At 68.9% G+C, this 14,975-nt stretch overlaps 2 protein-coding genes across 22 annotated transcripts in view; one reads left to right on the forward strand and one right to left on the reverse strand.

Annotated features, from left to right (window-relative positions):
* KIF1A (kinesin family member 1A) overlaps positions 1–4,124 on the forward strand; it is a 66,410-nt gene extending 62,286 nt beyond the window's left edge. For all 20 annotated transcript variants that reach the window (XM_051839311.2, XM_051839312.2, XM_051839313.2 and 17 more), the window contains 5 exons: positions 172–296; positions 741–893; positions 1,008–1,200; positions 1,696–1,814; positions 2,099–4,124. In XM_051839311.2, the coding sequence (XP_051695271.1) occupies positions 172–296; positions 741–893; positions 1,008–1,200; positions 1,696–1,814; positions 2,099–2,141 (633 nt within the window). In that variant the 3' untranslated portion in view covers positions 2,142–4,124. The remainder of the gene's footprint in view (positions 1–171; positions 297–740; positions 894–1,007; positions 1,201–1,695; positions 1,815–2,098) is intronic.
* A 2,117-nt stretch (positions 4,125–6,241) lies between these two features.
* On the reverse strand, positions 6,242–10,626 carry LOC103347324 (aquaporin-12). 2 transcript variants are annotated; one of them, XM_051839332.2, is made up of 3 exons: positions 9,949–10,626; positions 8,876–8,992; positions 6,242–6,531 (listed from the first exon to the last, which is right to left on the reverse strand). In XM_051839332.2, the coding sequence occupies exons 1-3, from the start codon at positions 10,553–10,555 to the stop codon at positions 6,350–6,352; spliced, it is 906 nt and encodes a 301-aa protein (XP_051695292.1). In that variant the 5' UTR covers positions 10,556–10,626; the 3' UTR covers positions 6,242–6,349. The 2 variants fall into 2 exon arrangements, with proteins under 2 accessions (XP_051695292.1, XP_051695293.1); XM_051839333.2 differs by having other exon boundaries at positions 8,841–8,992.
* Between the last annotated feature and the right edge of the window lie 4,349 nt (positions 10,627–14,975).

A 14,975-nucleotide genomic window follows, 5' to 3' on the forward strand; every position in this document is an offset into this window, starting at 1 on the left:
CCGCCCAGCTGTGCCCACCCTTCCTGGGGGAGGTGAATCAGCCCCCTCCCAAGTGCCCTGGGAAGGACAGGCCAGGGTGCAGGGGCTAGGAGAGGGCGGACGGGCACGGCCTGGGGGGGGCCAGAGACCGCCCCCTCCCTGGCCCCTGCAAGAGGTCTCTGCCCTCCACAGCTCTCGGAGATGTCCGTCACCCTGCTGCGAGACCCATCCATGTCCCCCCTGGGGGCCGCCACGCTCACCCCCTCCTCCACCTGCCCCTCCCTGGTTGAAGGGCGGTACGGTGCTGCCGACCTGAGGTGAGAGAGCGCCTGGTTCCCGCAGAGGCTTCCGGAGCCTGGAGTCCACGGGGGACAGTGGCCATGCCCGGGGGCAAGAGGCCGGGTCTGAGGATGGCCACGTGGGTTCAGCGGGGCCTGGTGCCGTGGGGTCTGCGGCCCCTCCTACAGGTGCACCTGCGCCCCACCTCGACTCGGGCAGCCGACGGACAGCTTGTGCTGGGTCGGTCAGTGTCTAAACCCTCAGTGGAACAGAAAGATCGCAAGACAGACCTCAGAGGCTGCCAGGCCTGGGGCGCGGCCAGGCCCCCAGTCACTGCGATCCCAGCGTGGATCCCAGGACATGCACAGCCGCCCGGGCATGGCCAGGCAGATCCCGAAGGCTGCCCCCAGCACCCCCGGGGGGGCGCGGCCCAGACGCCAGGAGCCCCTGGCGGGAGGCAACAGCTTCCCTCCGCCCTCCAGGACCCCACAGCCCTGCTCCCGGCCAGCCAGCCCAGAGCCCGAGCCCGGACCAGAGGCCGACGCCAGGAAGCTCCCCTCGCCCGCCCGGGCCCCGGAGGCCGACAAGGAGCCGCAGCGCCTGCTGGTCCCTGACATCCAGGAGATCCGAGTCAGGTGTGTGGGGCCCCGGGAGAGTCAGGGGCAGGGAGGGCCCGGCTCCGGGGCTGCACGGGAGCAGCCCCGTGGCTGCCCAGGAGGGCCCGAGCCAGCAGTGTCCCCTCCCGGCAGCCCGATCGTCTCCAAGAAGGGGTACCTGCACTTCCTGGAGCCGCACACGGCCGGCTGGGCCAAGCGGTTCGTGGTGGTCCGGCGCCCCTACGCCTACATGTACAACAGCGACAAGGACGCCGTGGAGAGGTTCCTGCTGAACCTGGCCACCGCCCAGGTGGAGTACAGCGAGGACCAGCAGGCCATGCTCAAGGTGCGCCCGGCCGCCGCGGGGGCCCGACGGGCTTGGACGTTCTCCCGTGGGATGGCCCTGGGCCCTGCCCTCCTCCTGGGGACTCCTGAGGCCGGGCCGTGAGCCCTGCAGGCGTCCCGGCTCCTTCAGGCTGGCTGGGGAGAGCCGGCTGGGGGTGGCCAGGGCGTCCCTGCAGGGGGTGGAGCCCCTGTGGGGTGGACGTGGAACCCAGCCTGCCACCCGTGCCCCCACATGTTGGGCAGAGGCGTGGAGAAGGCGCCGGAGGGGGCCTGCTGGGCACGTTGTTGGGGGGCAGTCCTGGGGCAGGGGTGCTGACCACGGAGGCTTCTAGAAGGGCGTCAGGACCCTGTGCGGGGTGAGGGCGGCCGTGGTCCCTCGGTCCACGCAGGATCAGGCTCTGCTGTCTCCTTCCCACTTCCTCACCCCAAGGGCTCCCCTGCCGCCCCTCCCCCCACAGAGAGGCCCCTCCCCCGCTCACCAGGCCTCTCCCCACAGACGCCCAACACATTCGCCGTGTGCACCGAGCACCGTGGCATCCTGCTGCAGGCCAACAGCGACAAGGACATGCACGACTGGCTGTATGCCTTCAACCCCCTGCTGGCCGGGACCATCCGGTACGGCGGAAGGGGCAGGGGAGGGGAGGGGAGGGAGGACCATAGAGGAGGAGGAGGAGGGAGGAAGGAGGGGTGGGGGAGGGAGGACCATAGAGGAAGAGGAGGGAGAAGGAGGAGGGAGGAGGAGGAAGGAGGAGGAGGGAGGAGGAGGAGAAGGGGCCGAGGCTCCTCCCAGGCCCTCCCCCTGGGAGGGAAGGGGAGCGGCAGCAGAGTCAGGTGGCCTGGGGTGGGGGTGGGGTGAGGTGGGCAAAGCCCTGACGCCTCCCTCCCTGCTGACCCCGCAGGTCCAAGCTGTCCCGGAGGAGGTCTGCACAGATGAGGGTCTGAGTGGCGGCTGTCCCACGGCCATCAAGGCCGCTCCCCGCCCTCTCCCTGTCTGTCCTGTGGTCGCCGCCCGCCCCCTCCCCACCAGCAGGGCAGGGTAGGGCGGGGTCGCTGCGCTCTGGTATTTTTTTAAGCATAGACAGACATAATTAATCCACCTTAGTGACACCGAGTCCGCCCAGAAATCGAGTTCTATTTATAAGTATTTATTTCGGAGGCCCCATGTAGCCGTGTAAGAGCCTTGTGTCCCCATGCACCCCTCACCCCTCGGGGACGCACAGAGGCGGGCGGGGGCGGGCACTGGGCGGGACCAGGCCCCTGGTCGTCGGCACCCCCTGGGGCGTGTGGGGCTCCCAGCCACGCAGAAGAGGCAGAGCCCACCTGTCACCCGGCGCCCCATCACCTGGGCAACACCTGTGATGTCCCTCTGGGGCAAGGCCAGCAGGTCTCCCTGGGACGGGCTGGGAGGCAGGTGGCACGGGGCCCCAGGGGATGTGCTGGCTGGGGGCTGGAGGGAGAGGTTCAGGGTCCCCGGGTGGCCCGGTGGCCCTGCAGGAGTCCTGTGTTAGGGTTTAGAGCTGGGACAGGTCTGGAATCCAGGGTCCCTCCAGGGGTGCGGGGGCCTGGCCTCCCCAGATGCAAGGAGCAGCCTTGGCTGGCAGCCAGCAAGGGGGCCCTCCTCCTCCAGGGAGCCCCCTGCCTCTGCCCCAGGGCTATTTCCACACACCCAGGCCCCCGGGACCCCAGCTGAGGAGAAAGAGCAGAACCAAGCCACAGAACACCCTCCGTGCCACCGCCACCGAAGCCAGCCACCCTCAGGGCCTCGAGGGTCCACGCCAGGGCTGGGTGCTCCTGCCACCTAGCGTGGAAGAGCCAGAGGTTCTGAGACAGCCCCTCCCATCCAGGCTGTCCCCACGTGGCACTGATGTGGCCCGAGGTGTCCACAGCACTGAGGCTGTGTGGGTGCACCCACCTGCACCCGTCAGCCAGATGAGGCCAGGGTCCAGGTGGCTTCGAAGGGGGCTGAGCTTGTGTTGGGGGAGGGGAGAGGAGGTGGCGGCTGGGGCAGAGCGCCCCTGCCTCCTGGACTGAGTCCACTGGGTGGGGGGCGGGGTGTCTGGGTGCCCCAGGGAGTGGAGATGACTGAGCAGTGTGGATGAGCATAGGACGGCTGCCCAGCGGCGGGGAGGAGACGCGGGTGGAGCGAGCCGCTCCCAGCACAGCGGCTCCCAGGCATCAGAGACAGGGTGCAGGCCACCGTGGCCACTCAGGTCTGCCAGCCTGAGTCAGGCCCGGGGCCCAGCACGTGGGCGTCTGAGGCCAGCCAGCCTGCAGGCCACCCGCCGAGGGAGGGAGCCTGGGAGACTCCTCCACCACCCGTGCCCGCGGCCCTGGAGCACCTGGGAGGGGGAGCCAGAGTGCGAGTCCCCCAGCCCGGAGCTAACGGAACACCTGCCGTCCCCGCGCCCGCCCGGCCCACCGACCTCCATGCTGAGAGAGCTGAGGACTGGGCCGGGGCCGGCCTGGGGCCCCCTGAGGAGAGCGGGGCTGGCTGGGGCTGGGGTCCTCCTCGCACGACCAGGTGCAGCCTTGTTCGGGGTGGGCAGCCATCCCCCCTGGCGAGGCGAGAGGGTAGCACTGGGCTCCACGGGCCGAGTGGGCAACTCCAGGCCTCGCCCTAGAGTCGCCCAAAGCCGGCCAACCACACGCACACACCCAGGGGTCCTGTCGTCCTGGCCCCTGGCCCCCACAGCAGCCCCCAGGGACCCCCAGTGCAGCTGATGTCACAGGTGCCCGCCCTCCTGCTGGGCCTGTGTGTCCCCGAGCCCGTCCCGCCCGTCCCCCCTTGTACATACGTGGTTGCCGTGTGCACACCCAGACCGCACCCCATGCCGCGCCCCGAGTGTTAGCTATAGACCCCCGTTCTGTTCTGTGCACCTAAGACTCTGTCCAATGACGAAATAAACATGGCTCTCGTGCAGCACACGCTGTGGGTCTCCTTGTGCCTTCTGTGGGGCCCCGCCTGCCACCGGGGTGGACACCTGCCCACAAGGACGCCCAATCGTGGGGATGCCTGCCTGCGGGGGACACCCGTCCATGGCAGGGGACATCTGCCCATGGGACGCCTACCCACAAGGGCACCGACAGGGGATGCCTTCCCACTCCCTGGCCCTCTGGAACCTTCTGCCGTGGTCTCCACGGGTCCCAGGAGCGCGTGGGCTGAGCCAGGGCAGTCACAGCGTTCCCGAGCTCGGTGCATGTGGGTGTGGCCCTGAGCTTTGCCGATGCTGTTTCCCCCAGACTCACCCCTCGCTCTCCATCTGAGCATCACACGGTAATAAGGCCATCGGAGGGACTCGGAAAAGCCGTCTGGGCTCTGGGGGTGCAGCAGTGGAGCGAGCACTGGTTCTCTCTCCGTCCCTCTGCCACTTGGCCTTTTCACTCACTCACTCACTCCAGCACGCAGAGCGGCTGCACTGGGCACCAAGAGCTCCTTGCCGCAGCCGTGGGCACCACGCTCCGCCCAGGCACGTGCTGCCGCCTTCTCCAGCCTCCCAGGGCTGGTGCTGTCCCGTGGACAGGGACCCTGGCTCCCCAGAGAGAACCTGCAGTCCCAAGCACACACACCAGAGGGGGCAAGAGAGCAGGAGCCACTGGACAAGACACGGGGCAGGGGCAGGGACGGGGCGGGGGAAAGGGTGCCAGGGTCTCGGCAGGCTGACTGCCCCTGCCCTCCCCTGCCCGCCTCTGCTCACCCCTGCCCACCCCTGCCCACCCAGGCTCCCCGCGACTCCAGCTGGCTGGGCCAAGGAGCTGTGGGCCTGGGCTCTGCCTCTGCAGCCTGGGGCCAGCACTGGTGTCGTGGGCCATTCCGGTCTGTGCTGCTCTCGCCTTGAGTGGTTTGGGCCACAGGACTTGTCTGCTTCTGTCCTCTTTTTCCCTGGTTCTGAAGCACTTTTAAAGACTTATTATTGGAAAGACAGAGCCACAGAGAGAGGAGGGGGGAGAGAGAGAGTGAGACAGAGAGAGAGGTCTTCCATCCGCTGGTTCACTCCCCAGATGGCCGCAATGGCCGGAGCTGGGCTGATCTGAAGCCAGGAGCCAGGAGCTTCTTCTGGGTCTCCAGATACATTAGCAGAGAGCTGGATCAGAAGAGGAGCAGCCGGGACTCGAACCGGCGCCCATATGGGATGCGGGCACTGCGGGCGACGGCTCAGCCCACTGCGCCACAGCGCCACTCAAAACAGCTCCGGAGTTCTCAGTGAGCTGGGGGCTCACCTTCCGTCCGCGGTGAGCGTCTCGAACACTTCCCCTGGTTTTCCACTTGTCTGTGGCGGGGTCCTGGCCACGTGTGGGGGTCGGGCCTGCTCCTGCACAGCCGACAGAGAACCCCTCCCCCGGTGTGCATGCTCCCCACATGGGCCCCCTGGGCGCTCACCCCGGGGTGAGGTACAGAATGGTCTCCCCCAGGGGGTTGCGAGCCTCCGCCAGCCGCGTGCCGGCCCTGGGCGTGGGTTGTATCTTGCGGGTTTCTCGCCTCGGGCCTTCTGCCGGGCGCCCTGGGAGAAGGGACCCTGGGAGCTGGCTGCACCCACGCCCTCCCTTCCCTGGGGGCTGTGGTGAGTCTCCGGGGCGCGGTGTCATAGCTCTGGTTCTCGCCGTATGCAGCCCACGGTCACCGCTGTGCTGTCCCCGTGCCAAGCATCTTGTAGGTGTCCCCCGGGCTGTCGGTGACGCCGTCTATAAACAGAGCTGGTTCTGTTTCTTGCTCCCAGTCCTGGGGTCCCCGCTGCGGTCACGCCCGCCGGGTGGGCTTTGCCTGTTGGGAGTGCGGGGGACACGTGTGTGCGTGCCGTGTGTGTGGAGACAGCGTGAGGCACCAGCTCTGTGTCCGTCAGCTTTTTTGTGAACAAGGAAGGGACGTGGTGTGGGAGACACTCGCACTGCTTGGGTTTCTCGTGGGCTTTACTCCTGCTGCCTGGGGGGCTCCTGAGCACCCCCACTGCCCCCAAGCTGCTCACCATTGGAAGCCACACGCTGGCAACTACGTAGGGTCTTAGTCTGTAAGCAAGAGGCAGGAGGGAGCTGCACACAAGGTCACGGCAGGGTCACAGCAAGGGTTTATTGCCAGAGCCCAGCTTCCCCAGCCCGGGCTCCCAGAGGTCCCAGGGCCCAGCCCTCGGCCACTCCATCCTCCACCGACGCGCAGCTCAGTGGGCGCGGAGGGCAGGCTGCCCCGCCCTGCCCCGCCCCCACTCCCGGCCCAGGTCTCCGGAGCTTGGGGCCGGCTTCACTCTGGGGCTGCGGTACTTGCTCCTCTGCCTGTAGAGCAGGTTGGTCTGGAAGAGGCGGGGGAGGCGGCCCTGGTGCAGCAGGACGGCCAGCACCATGCCTGCAAGAGACCAGGTCAGCCGGGAGTGCAGACCCCGGGATGGGGACCCAGGAAGGGGGTCCTGCGGGGGCCCTGGGGAGCTCCTGGCAGGCCACTCCCCTCGGGAGGTGGGTACAGGCCCGGCCCGGGCTCCTCCCTCAAGGCCTGGAGCCTGTGTGGCCTGCCTCCTGCAGGGGGCGCTCTGAGCTGGGAGGCTGACGAGGCCTGGACCCCTGTTCGGCCCACACCCCAGGAACCGAGAATCCTGAGTCCCCCGGGCTCAGCGTCCCTGAGAAGGGCACAGACATCTCTGAGTCCAGAGACCCCTTACCAGGACAGGAGTTCTGCAAGGGGCCATGGGGCCGGCGCCGTGGCACAGCGGGTTAGGCCACCGCCTGTGACACTGCCATCCCACATGGGCACCGGGGCCAGTCCTGGCGGCTCCACTTCCAATCCAGCCCCCTGCTTACGTCCTGGGAAGGCCATGGAGGGTGCCCCAAGTGCTCGGGCCCCTGTGCCCACGTGGGAGACCTGGGCGACGCTCCTGGCAGCGGCCTGGCCCAGCCAAGGCCGCTGCGGCCCTCTGGGGAGTGAGCCAGCGGATGGAAGACCTCTCTGTGTCTCCCTCTCTCTGTTACTCGCACTGTCACATAAGTAAATAAATCTTTAAAAAAAAAAAAAAAGAAAAGCTTTAGCCCGACATGGCCCTAAGCCCCAGGTGGCTGGTGTCCACGTGGACACGCAGAGGAGGAGCCGTGTGCGGAGGGGTCCAGGGCAGCGAGGGTGACCAGCAGCCACCAGCCGCAGGAGGAGCCGAGCCTGCCGAGCCCTCCTCCCGGACGTGGGTCCTCCAGGGTCCAGTGACACAAGCGCCCAGGGAGCCACTCTGGGGTCCACCCTGGGGCCCAGGACGGGGGTGCTCAGGGCTCGGGGACAGATCTCAGCCCAGACGCCGATGCCAGCCGGAACGCCCTTCAAGGGCTGTGGGATCAAGGCCCCTCGTCTCCGGGAAGGGCACTGGGGTGCACTGCCAGGGTCAGGTGCACCCCCAAGAGATGTTGTGAACCCACACAGGGTGGGGGGCAGAGCTGGAGCAGCGGGTGAGAGGTAGGGCTCACTCCTGGGAAAAGGTGGGTGCCACAGGGAACCCCTGAGTCGTGACGGAAGACGGTGGCTTCGGGTGAAGGAGAAGCACCCAGGATGCTCCGGAGAGGAAGCCAGGGGCTGGCAGGAGAGGGACAGCCAGCCCAGAGCCCAGCCCCCACAGCTGACCCGGGAGGGACAGCCAGCACAGAGCCCAGCCCCCACAGCTGACCCGGGAGGGACAGCCACCCCAGAGCCCAGCCCCCACAGCTGACCCGGGAGGGACAGCCAGCACAGAGCCCAGCCCCCACAGCTGACCCGGGAGGGACAGCCACCCCAGAGCCCAGCCCCCACAGCTGACCCAGGAGGGACAGCCAGCACAGAGCCCAGCCCCCACAGCTGACCCGGGAGGGACAGCCACCCCAGTCCCCACAGCTGATCCGGGAGGGACAGCCAGCCCAGAGCCCAGCCCCCACAGCTGACCCAGGAGGGACAGCCAGCACAGAGCCCAGCCCCCACAGCTGAGCCGGGAGACACAGCCACCCCAGTCCCCACAGCTGATCCGGGAGGGACAGCCAGTCCAGAGCCCAGCCCCAGCCCCCACAGCTGACCTGGTGCCACTGGGGTCCCTCTTCCCTGAGGCTCCACCCTCAGCAGCTCCAGCCCGGGGGGTGAGGCCCTCAGGGAGCCCCCCAGCAGGCACCATCTCCGCATATTCCCCCAGCACCACCTGCGGCCCTGGCTCCACCTCCTTCTGATGGGGCCAATCACAGCCCCTCACTGGTCTCGGGGTGACCCTGGACCCCAGGGAGGCAGTGCCTCTTCACGTGTGCTGCCCCCGCAGCCCCTCCCCAGGGCCAGCCCAGTCCCTTCCCTCACCTGTCAGGGGGCCCAGCCTGGTCCCTGCCCTCACCTGTCCAGTACACCTGTGCTCACCCATCAGGGGGCCCAGCCAGTACACCTGTGCTCACCTGGCGGGGGCCCGGCCCAGCCCCTGCGCTCACCCATGGGGGGCCCAACCCGGTCCCTGCTGCCACCCATCAGGGGGCCTGGCCCTGTCCCTGCGCTCACCTGTCAGGGGGCCCGGCCAGTACATCTGCCCTCAACTGTCAGGGGGCCTGGCCAGTACACCTGTGCTCACCTGTCAGGGGGCCCAGCCAGTACACCTGTGCTCACCTGTCAGGGGGCCCAGCCAGTACACCTGCGCTCACCTGTCGGGGGGGCCTGGCCAGTACACCTGCGCTCACCTGTCGGGGGGCCCGGCCAGTACACCTGCGCTCACCTGTCAGGGGGCCCAGCCAGTACACCTGGGCGTATTCCAGCAAGCTGTTTCCTTCGCAGTGGAAGGTGAGTGAGGCAGCCAGAGCAGGGTTGAAGAAGGCAGACGTGTAGGGCCCGGCTGTGGACAGGCCAGGCAGTCCTGAGGCTGGTCCCGCCTGCAGTGGCCCCTGGCCCCCCAAACCTACCCACAGCCAGGGAGTGCCTGGGACAGGGTCTCACCCGGGGCCACGTCTGCCACAGCTGGGGGCAGGGAGGCGGCTCTCAGAGAGGCCAGCACAGGAAAGGGGGATGGGGGACAGAGCTGGCAGTGTCCTCAGCCCAGCACAGCGGGGCCACCGCTAAGAAGCAGGGAGAGTGCCAGGCCCAGGCAGGTGCAGACCTGGGTGCACAGACCCACCCCGTGAGGCCAGCCCACTGGCCCTGGGGTCCTCCTGTGCCGAGGCAGGAGCCCAGGCAGCCTGATCCCCTCCCAACCTCCACGTGGGCCTCCCATGGCCTTGGCGCTCAGTATCTGGGGCTGGGTGCTGGGTGCAGGGTGCAGGGTCCTGAATGACATCAGTCCTGAGAGTGGAGACTGGGAGGGGCCTGGGCTGCAGCCCTCCTGTGGGATTAGCCCACACCCAGCACCCCTGTTCGGGGGAAGAGCCTGGGGCACCTGGGTCAGCCTGGGTGGGGGCAGGGGGGCCTGGCCCAGGGTCTCTGGGTGGGGGCAGGGGGGCCTGGCCCAGGGTCTCTGGGTGGGGGCAGGGTGGGCCTAGCCCAGGGTATCTGGGTGGGGGCAGAGAGCTCAGCTTCACCAGCTGGAGGGCCCAGTGGGAAAGACAAGAACCGGGTGAGAAGGGGCTGGGGCTTTGTCACCTGGGGAGGGGTGGTGGCCAAGGTCACAGGGCCCCCACACCAGAGCCTGGGGAAGCTTCCCCGGGCCCCAGGCAGAACAGGAGCAGCTGGGCGCTGGGGAGAGGCACAGCCGGGTGGCCTGGCATCCGGTCTGGGAGCCGCCTGGCCTCGGCAAGCTCGTGGACGCCTGGCCAGCTGGGGCTCCCAGGGGGCCCGTCGGGAGGGAAGGGGGCTCACCTGTGTAGGCCACGACGGTGACCAGCAGGGCCAGGGCGGGCACCCTGTAGGCGGGGAGGCTGCGTCGCAGGCACAGCAGGGTCAGGTGGAAGACGAAGGCGCAAGCGGCCTCCACCAGGGCGCCGTGGGGCACGGACGTGTGCAGGGCGGAGCTGCAGTGCCCGGCCAGGAGGCTCTGCAGCAGGTGCAGCTCACTGAGCTCCCAGGCCCAGCAGCGCAGCGTCAGCGCGTGGGCGGCCTGCACGCCCAGCCCCTGGGCCGCCAGCTTCAGCAGCGTGCTGGCCAGGGACGCCTCGGCCATGAGGAGCTCCTGCAGGGCCACGGCCGGGTTGGCCGAGGCCCCGTCCAGGGTGGCCCCGTGCACCAGGAACAGCAGGAACAGCAGGGTCAGCAGCACGTCAGGCCCGAAGCCCCCGGCCCAGGGCCCGAGTTCCGCCAGCCCCCGCAGCTCCAGGCAGCAGGCCGCCAGCTGGGCTGCGCCCGCCGCCTCCCGGGCGAAGCAGGCGTAGGCGCCCGCGGGGAGCAGGGCCTTGGACGCCCTCCTGGCCGTCTCGCAGAGGGCGCAGGTGCCGAGGAAGAAGCAGAGGGACACGTTCAGCCCCGTCATCGCGCGGACACCGGGTGACTCGTGGCAGGCCCGGGGCGCCGGAGCCGTGGGAAAGGCGCAGCTGCACCACCTCCGCCCTGTGCACGCCCACAGAGACCCGCCCCCGGGGCGTGGGACACAGCAAGGCCCAGCTCGCCCGCCCCCCAACCCCCGCCTGCCCCGGGTGCCTGCTCTCCCCAAGCTGGCAGCCACGCTCCGTGACTCACCAGGACACCTGCTCCTCCCCGACCTGCGCCGGCCACACGGGGCCAGGGCATCCCCCCTGCACCCGGCCTGTGTCCTCACCGCAGCACCACCCGCCCTCGGGGTCAGCTGCACTGGCGTCAGCAGGCCCCACAGTGACCCCACGAGGGAGCGGCAGGGGTGCAGAGAGTGGGGAGCACATGCGGTGACTGCCCCAGGGTGACCCCAGCACTGCCTCCGAGGGCCACCCTGGACCGAGCTGTTTCCAGGGCAGAGGTTGCCAGGGAGGGGGAGCGTGGGGGGGGGGAAGCCCAAGCCTCCTCCCTGCTGCCCCTCCGGGGAGGTGGGGAGGCCTGGGGAGGGGTGTGTCGGGTGGGAGGGCAGGGCCCCCTGGGAGGGGGCAGCTAGCGAGTGGGCAGGGCAGCGTGGTGGGGAGTCAGGCACACACCCAGCTGCCTCCTGTCCTGGCCGATGGCTGGTTTGGGATGGGAAGGCCGGGCCCTGAGCACAGAACCAGTCTCTGAAGACTGAAGGCAGGGCCCGGCGTCACCCCCGCCCCACACTGAGCCCACCTGGAGGCCCCACACCTCCTTGAGGGCTGTGGACAGCACTGAACCTGCTGGCCTCTTGTGCCCCGGAGTAGAAGGCCCGAGACTGGTCGGAGACAGCTGCACCCCAGCCTGATCCCCGGCGGCTGCCCATGGCCGGGGTCCTGAGCGAGTGGGGGGAGGGTTGGGTGCTCGTTGGGGAGCCCCTCCTAGGCGCCCGTGCTGGCCCCATCCAGAGCCCTGGGTCGGCCGCTGCTGAGCTGCCCCGAGCCCCAGCAGAGAACTGGGCCCCCACAGGGCACAGCAGCAGCGGCTGGGCACCCCGAGGGCCAGGTCCGCGGCCAGGAGGTGGTGACCCTGGGGGGCCAGTCCAGGGAAGGGAAGCAGCAGGCTGGCCCGGCAGAGGGTGTGGCACGGCTGGTGAGGGACCAGGACCTTTGGGAGGAAGCCGACCGAGCGTGTTTCCTGCTCCGGGGCCCCGAATGCGGCTCCAGGCACCTGCGGGGCTGTGTGCGTGGCGGGGGGGGGGGGAGTGAACACTCCCTGCCCTCGTGGTCCCTTCAGTGATTCCCGCTGCCCGCCTGCTGCTCTTACTCACCCCTTCCTCCAGGTGGGCGCCCCGGCATCGCTCCTGGCCACGCCCCGTGGTCACACTCCCTTGGCTGCCCCCCACATATCGGGCTCCCCTCACAGCTTGTCCCTGGGTGCACAATAGCACAAAGCCCCCTTGCTGCCTGCTCTGCTGGGCACTGGCCTCCCCAGCGGGCGTCCGGGTGGTCCCGCTGGGTCTTCGGGACCCCTCAGCGGCCAACCCTCTCAGGTGCGGTGCTCACTGGGTGGCGCTCACGGGCTCGGCCTTTCTCTTGGTCTCACTGTTAGGATCCGGGTGATGGCACGGCTTCTCCCCAGGCCTGGTGCAGTGAAGGACCCCAGGGTCTCTGGCCACCTGACGCCCAGAAACTCGAGGACGGATGCGTACGCTCCTGTCGCCTGGCGGCCCACAGTTGTGAGCAGGAGGCTCCCGTGGCTGGTGTGGGGACCGACCACAACTCCAGGCTGTGGCCGGCTGTGGCTGCACGACACAAGGCTGGAGCGAGTGTCCCAGGCTTGGGCCTCCTTGCTCAGGACCGGGCAGGGGCTGGTGAGGCGGTGCCCAGCAGGGACTCCGCGTGTGATTGTAAGAGCCGTGCTCACTGGAGTTTGGTTCTGGAAGAAGCTCGGGTGACGTCGCTAAAAACGCTCCCTGTTCCTCTGCCCCCTGGTGTGTGACGTTGCGGGCGCCGCAGGGCCTGGCCCCGTGGGCACCGCCTCCTGCTGCCCTGCAGCCCCACACCCTGCTCTGGGCCAGAAAGCCTGGGCAGGAGCTTCCTCCAGGCCCAGCCCAGCCCCCGCCTCGCTCCCCAGGTGCCCCTCCCCCCCCACCCAGAGCACCTGTGGGGGCTCCTACAGAGGATGAGCTCAGTGGTCACCCCAGGACACTGCTGACCTCACTGTCCCAGCCTGACACAGAGGCGCCCCAGGGGCCCTGAGCGGAGACCAGAGGCCCAGCCCTCGTCTTAGGCCTGATTTCCAGGGCCCGACCTCGGCCCTGCTCTGACCCTAGGCCTCCCTCGTGTTTAGAAGGGACCTCAGAGGTCAAGCTGTCACCTCGCCCCTCCTTCAGCCACTGCTGGGCCACTCCCAGTGACACTGGGAACTGACGGCTTAGAATCTGGCTTCCCTCAGGACCAACCCCGTGGCCCAGAGACCCCTGCCCCCTCCACAGCAGCCTGGCCTTTGGGAAAGAGAATGCGGTCCCAAGCCTGGACCACTGTGAGCCCCTCCCCTGCCCGGCAGTGTCCTGAGGCTCAAGTCTGAAACCCGCTCCCCCATGCCCTGGCTGTGGCCCCGCCCCCAGCTGTGGTCCTGCCCCTGGCTGTGCCCCCGCCACTGTGGCCCCACCCCTGGCTGTGCCCCCCCACTGTGGCCCCACCCCTGGCTGTGGCCCCACCCCTGGCTGTGCCCCCCCACTGTGGCCCCACCCCTGGCTGTGCCCCCCCACTGTGGCCCCACCCCTGGCTGTGGCCCCACCCCTGGCTGTGGCCCTGCCCTGGCTGTACCCCCCCCCCCCGTGTCCTACCCCTGGCTGTACCCACCCTGTGGCCCTGCCCCTGGCTGTACTCTCCCCGGCCCTGCCCCTGGCTGTGCCCCCCCACTGTGGCCCCACCCCTGGCTGTGGCCCTGCCCTGGCTGTACCCCGCCCCGTGGCCCTGCCCCTGGCTGTGCCCCCCCCACTGTGGCCCCACCCCTGGCTGTGGCCCCGCCCCTGGCTGTGGCCCCACCCCCAGCAAGGAGAGAGGAGCCTGTGCAGAGGAGGAAGCCGTGCCCAGGGTCAGGCTCGGAACCGTGGCCCCAGAGCCTCCTGCGCATCCCACCCGCTGCCCGCGGTGCTGCTCTCGGGCAGCTGCCCCAGGGGCCAGAGTTGGGCCCCTCCTCCCCAGACCTGGGCCTGCAGGGTCACGGCCCGCTACCTCACCCCTCCTTTTTTTTTTTTTTTTTTTTTAAGATTTATTTATTTATTTGAAAGGCAGAGAGAGAGAGAGAGAGAGAGAGAGAGAGGTCTTCCATTAGCTGGTTCACTCTCTAGATGGCCACAATGGCCGGAGCTGAGCTGATCCGAAGCCAGGAGCTTCTTCCAGGTCTCCCACGTGGGCTCAGGGGCCCAAGGACCTGGCCATCTTCCACTGCTTTCCCAGGCCACAGCAGAGAGCTGGATCGGAAGCGGAGCAGCTGGAACTCGAATCTGTGCCCTCACTGGCACTGCAGGCGGTAGCCAGAGGAGTCTGCCCACCGCAGGAACCCTGGCCACGTGTCCATGATCCCCACATGCAGCTCAGGGGAGCAGCCCGGGATCCGGGAGGAGACCGCCCCGTGTGCTTGGGGACGGATGCAGCGGGGGCGCGGGGCTCGGCAGACCACGGACTGGGGTGCACTGGACCTCAGCAGGGCCAGGACCAGTGGCGAGGGCATGGGACATGTTTGTCGCCTGCCTTTCTAGAAAGGGTTGGCCGCCCGCTGACCCGGGGCCTGGCTCCCGGCTTGCTACAAGCAAGGGCGGTCCTGGGTCTCTAATGGCCACTCTGCTGCCCGCTGGCTCCTGTCCAAGCTCCGCCCACCGGGGGCAGCAGGGCGGTGTGCCCTGGTCCAGCCTGCACCACCCTCTGCACAGCCTGGAGTGCGTGGGATCCCCACCCAGGATTCTGCTCCCTGTGGGCCTGCCACTGCCCTCAGCAGGAGGCCTCGGGGGGCACCCCCACAGCCGACCCCCCGCCCCCGGCTCTCCCAGCCACTGCTGCTTCGCTGTGACGAGGAAAGGCAGAAGGGACAGCGTCCGGTGGCCCGGCTTCCCTGCCCCTGCTGGAGGAGGAGGGACTCCGTCTCCCACCTGCCCGCCTCCCCACAATCCCCGCCCAGAGATGACGGTGTCCCCGGCCCTGGCCAGAGTCACGGGCGCGAGCCCAACCCCATGCTGAGCCCCCACTGCTCACCGAGAGGTCTCCGTGCGCCCTGATGTCCTGGGATGTGTCCTAGGCTCCAGCGATGGACAAACCAGACACCAGCTGGGGGCAGGGGTTCCCCCACCGTGTGTCCAGACAGCCCCTCCTGGGGGCAGCGGCTCCCCTGTCCTCAGCAACCCCTGCTGGGACCCC

This window comes from Oryctolagus cuniculus, chromosome 3 (genome assembly GCF_964237555.1).
Source record: "Oryctolagus cuniculus chromosome 3, mOryCun1.1, whole genome shotgun sequence".
NCBI classification, from domain to species: Eukaryota; Metazoa; Chordata; class Mammalia; order Lagomorpha; family Leporidae; genus Oryctolagus; species Oryctolagus cuniculus.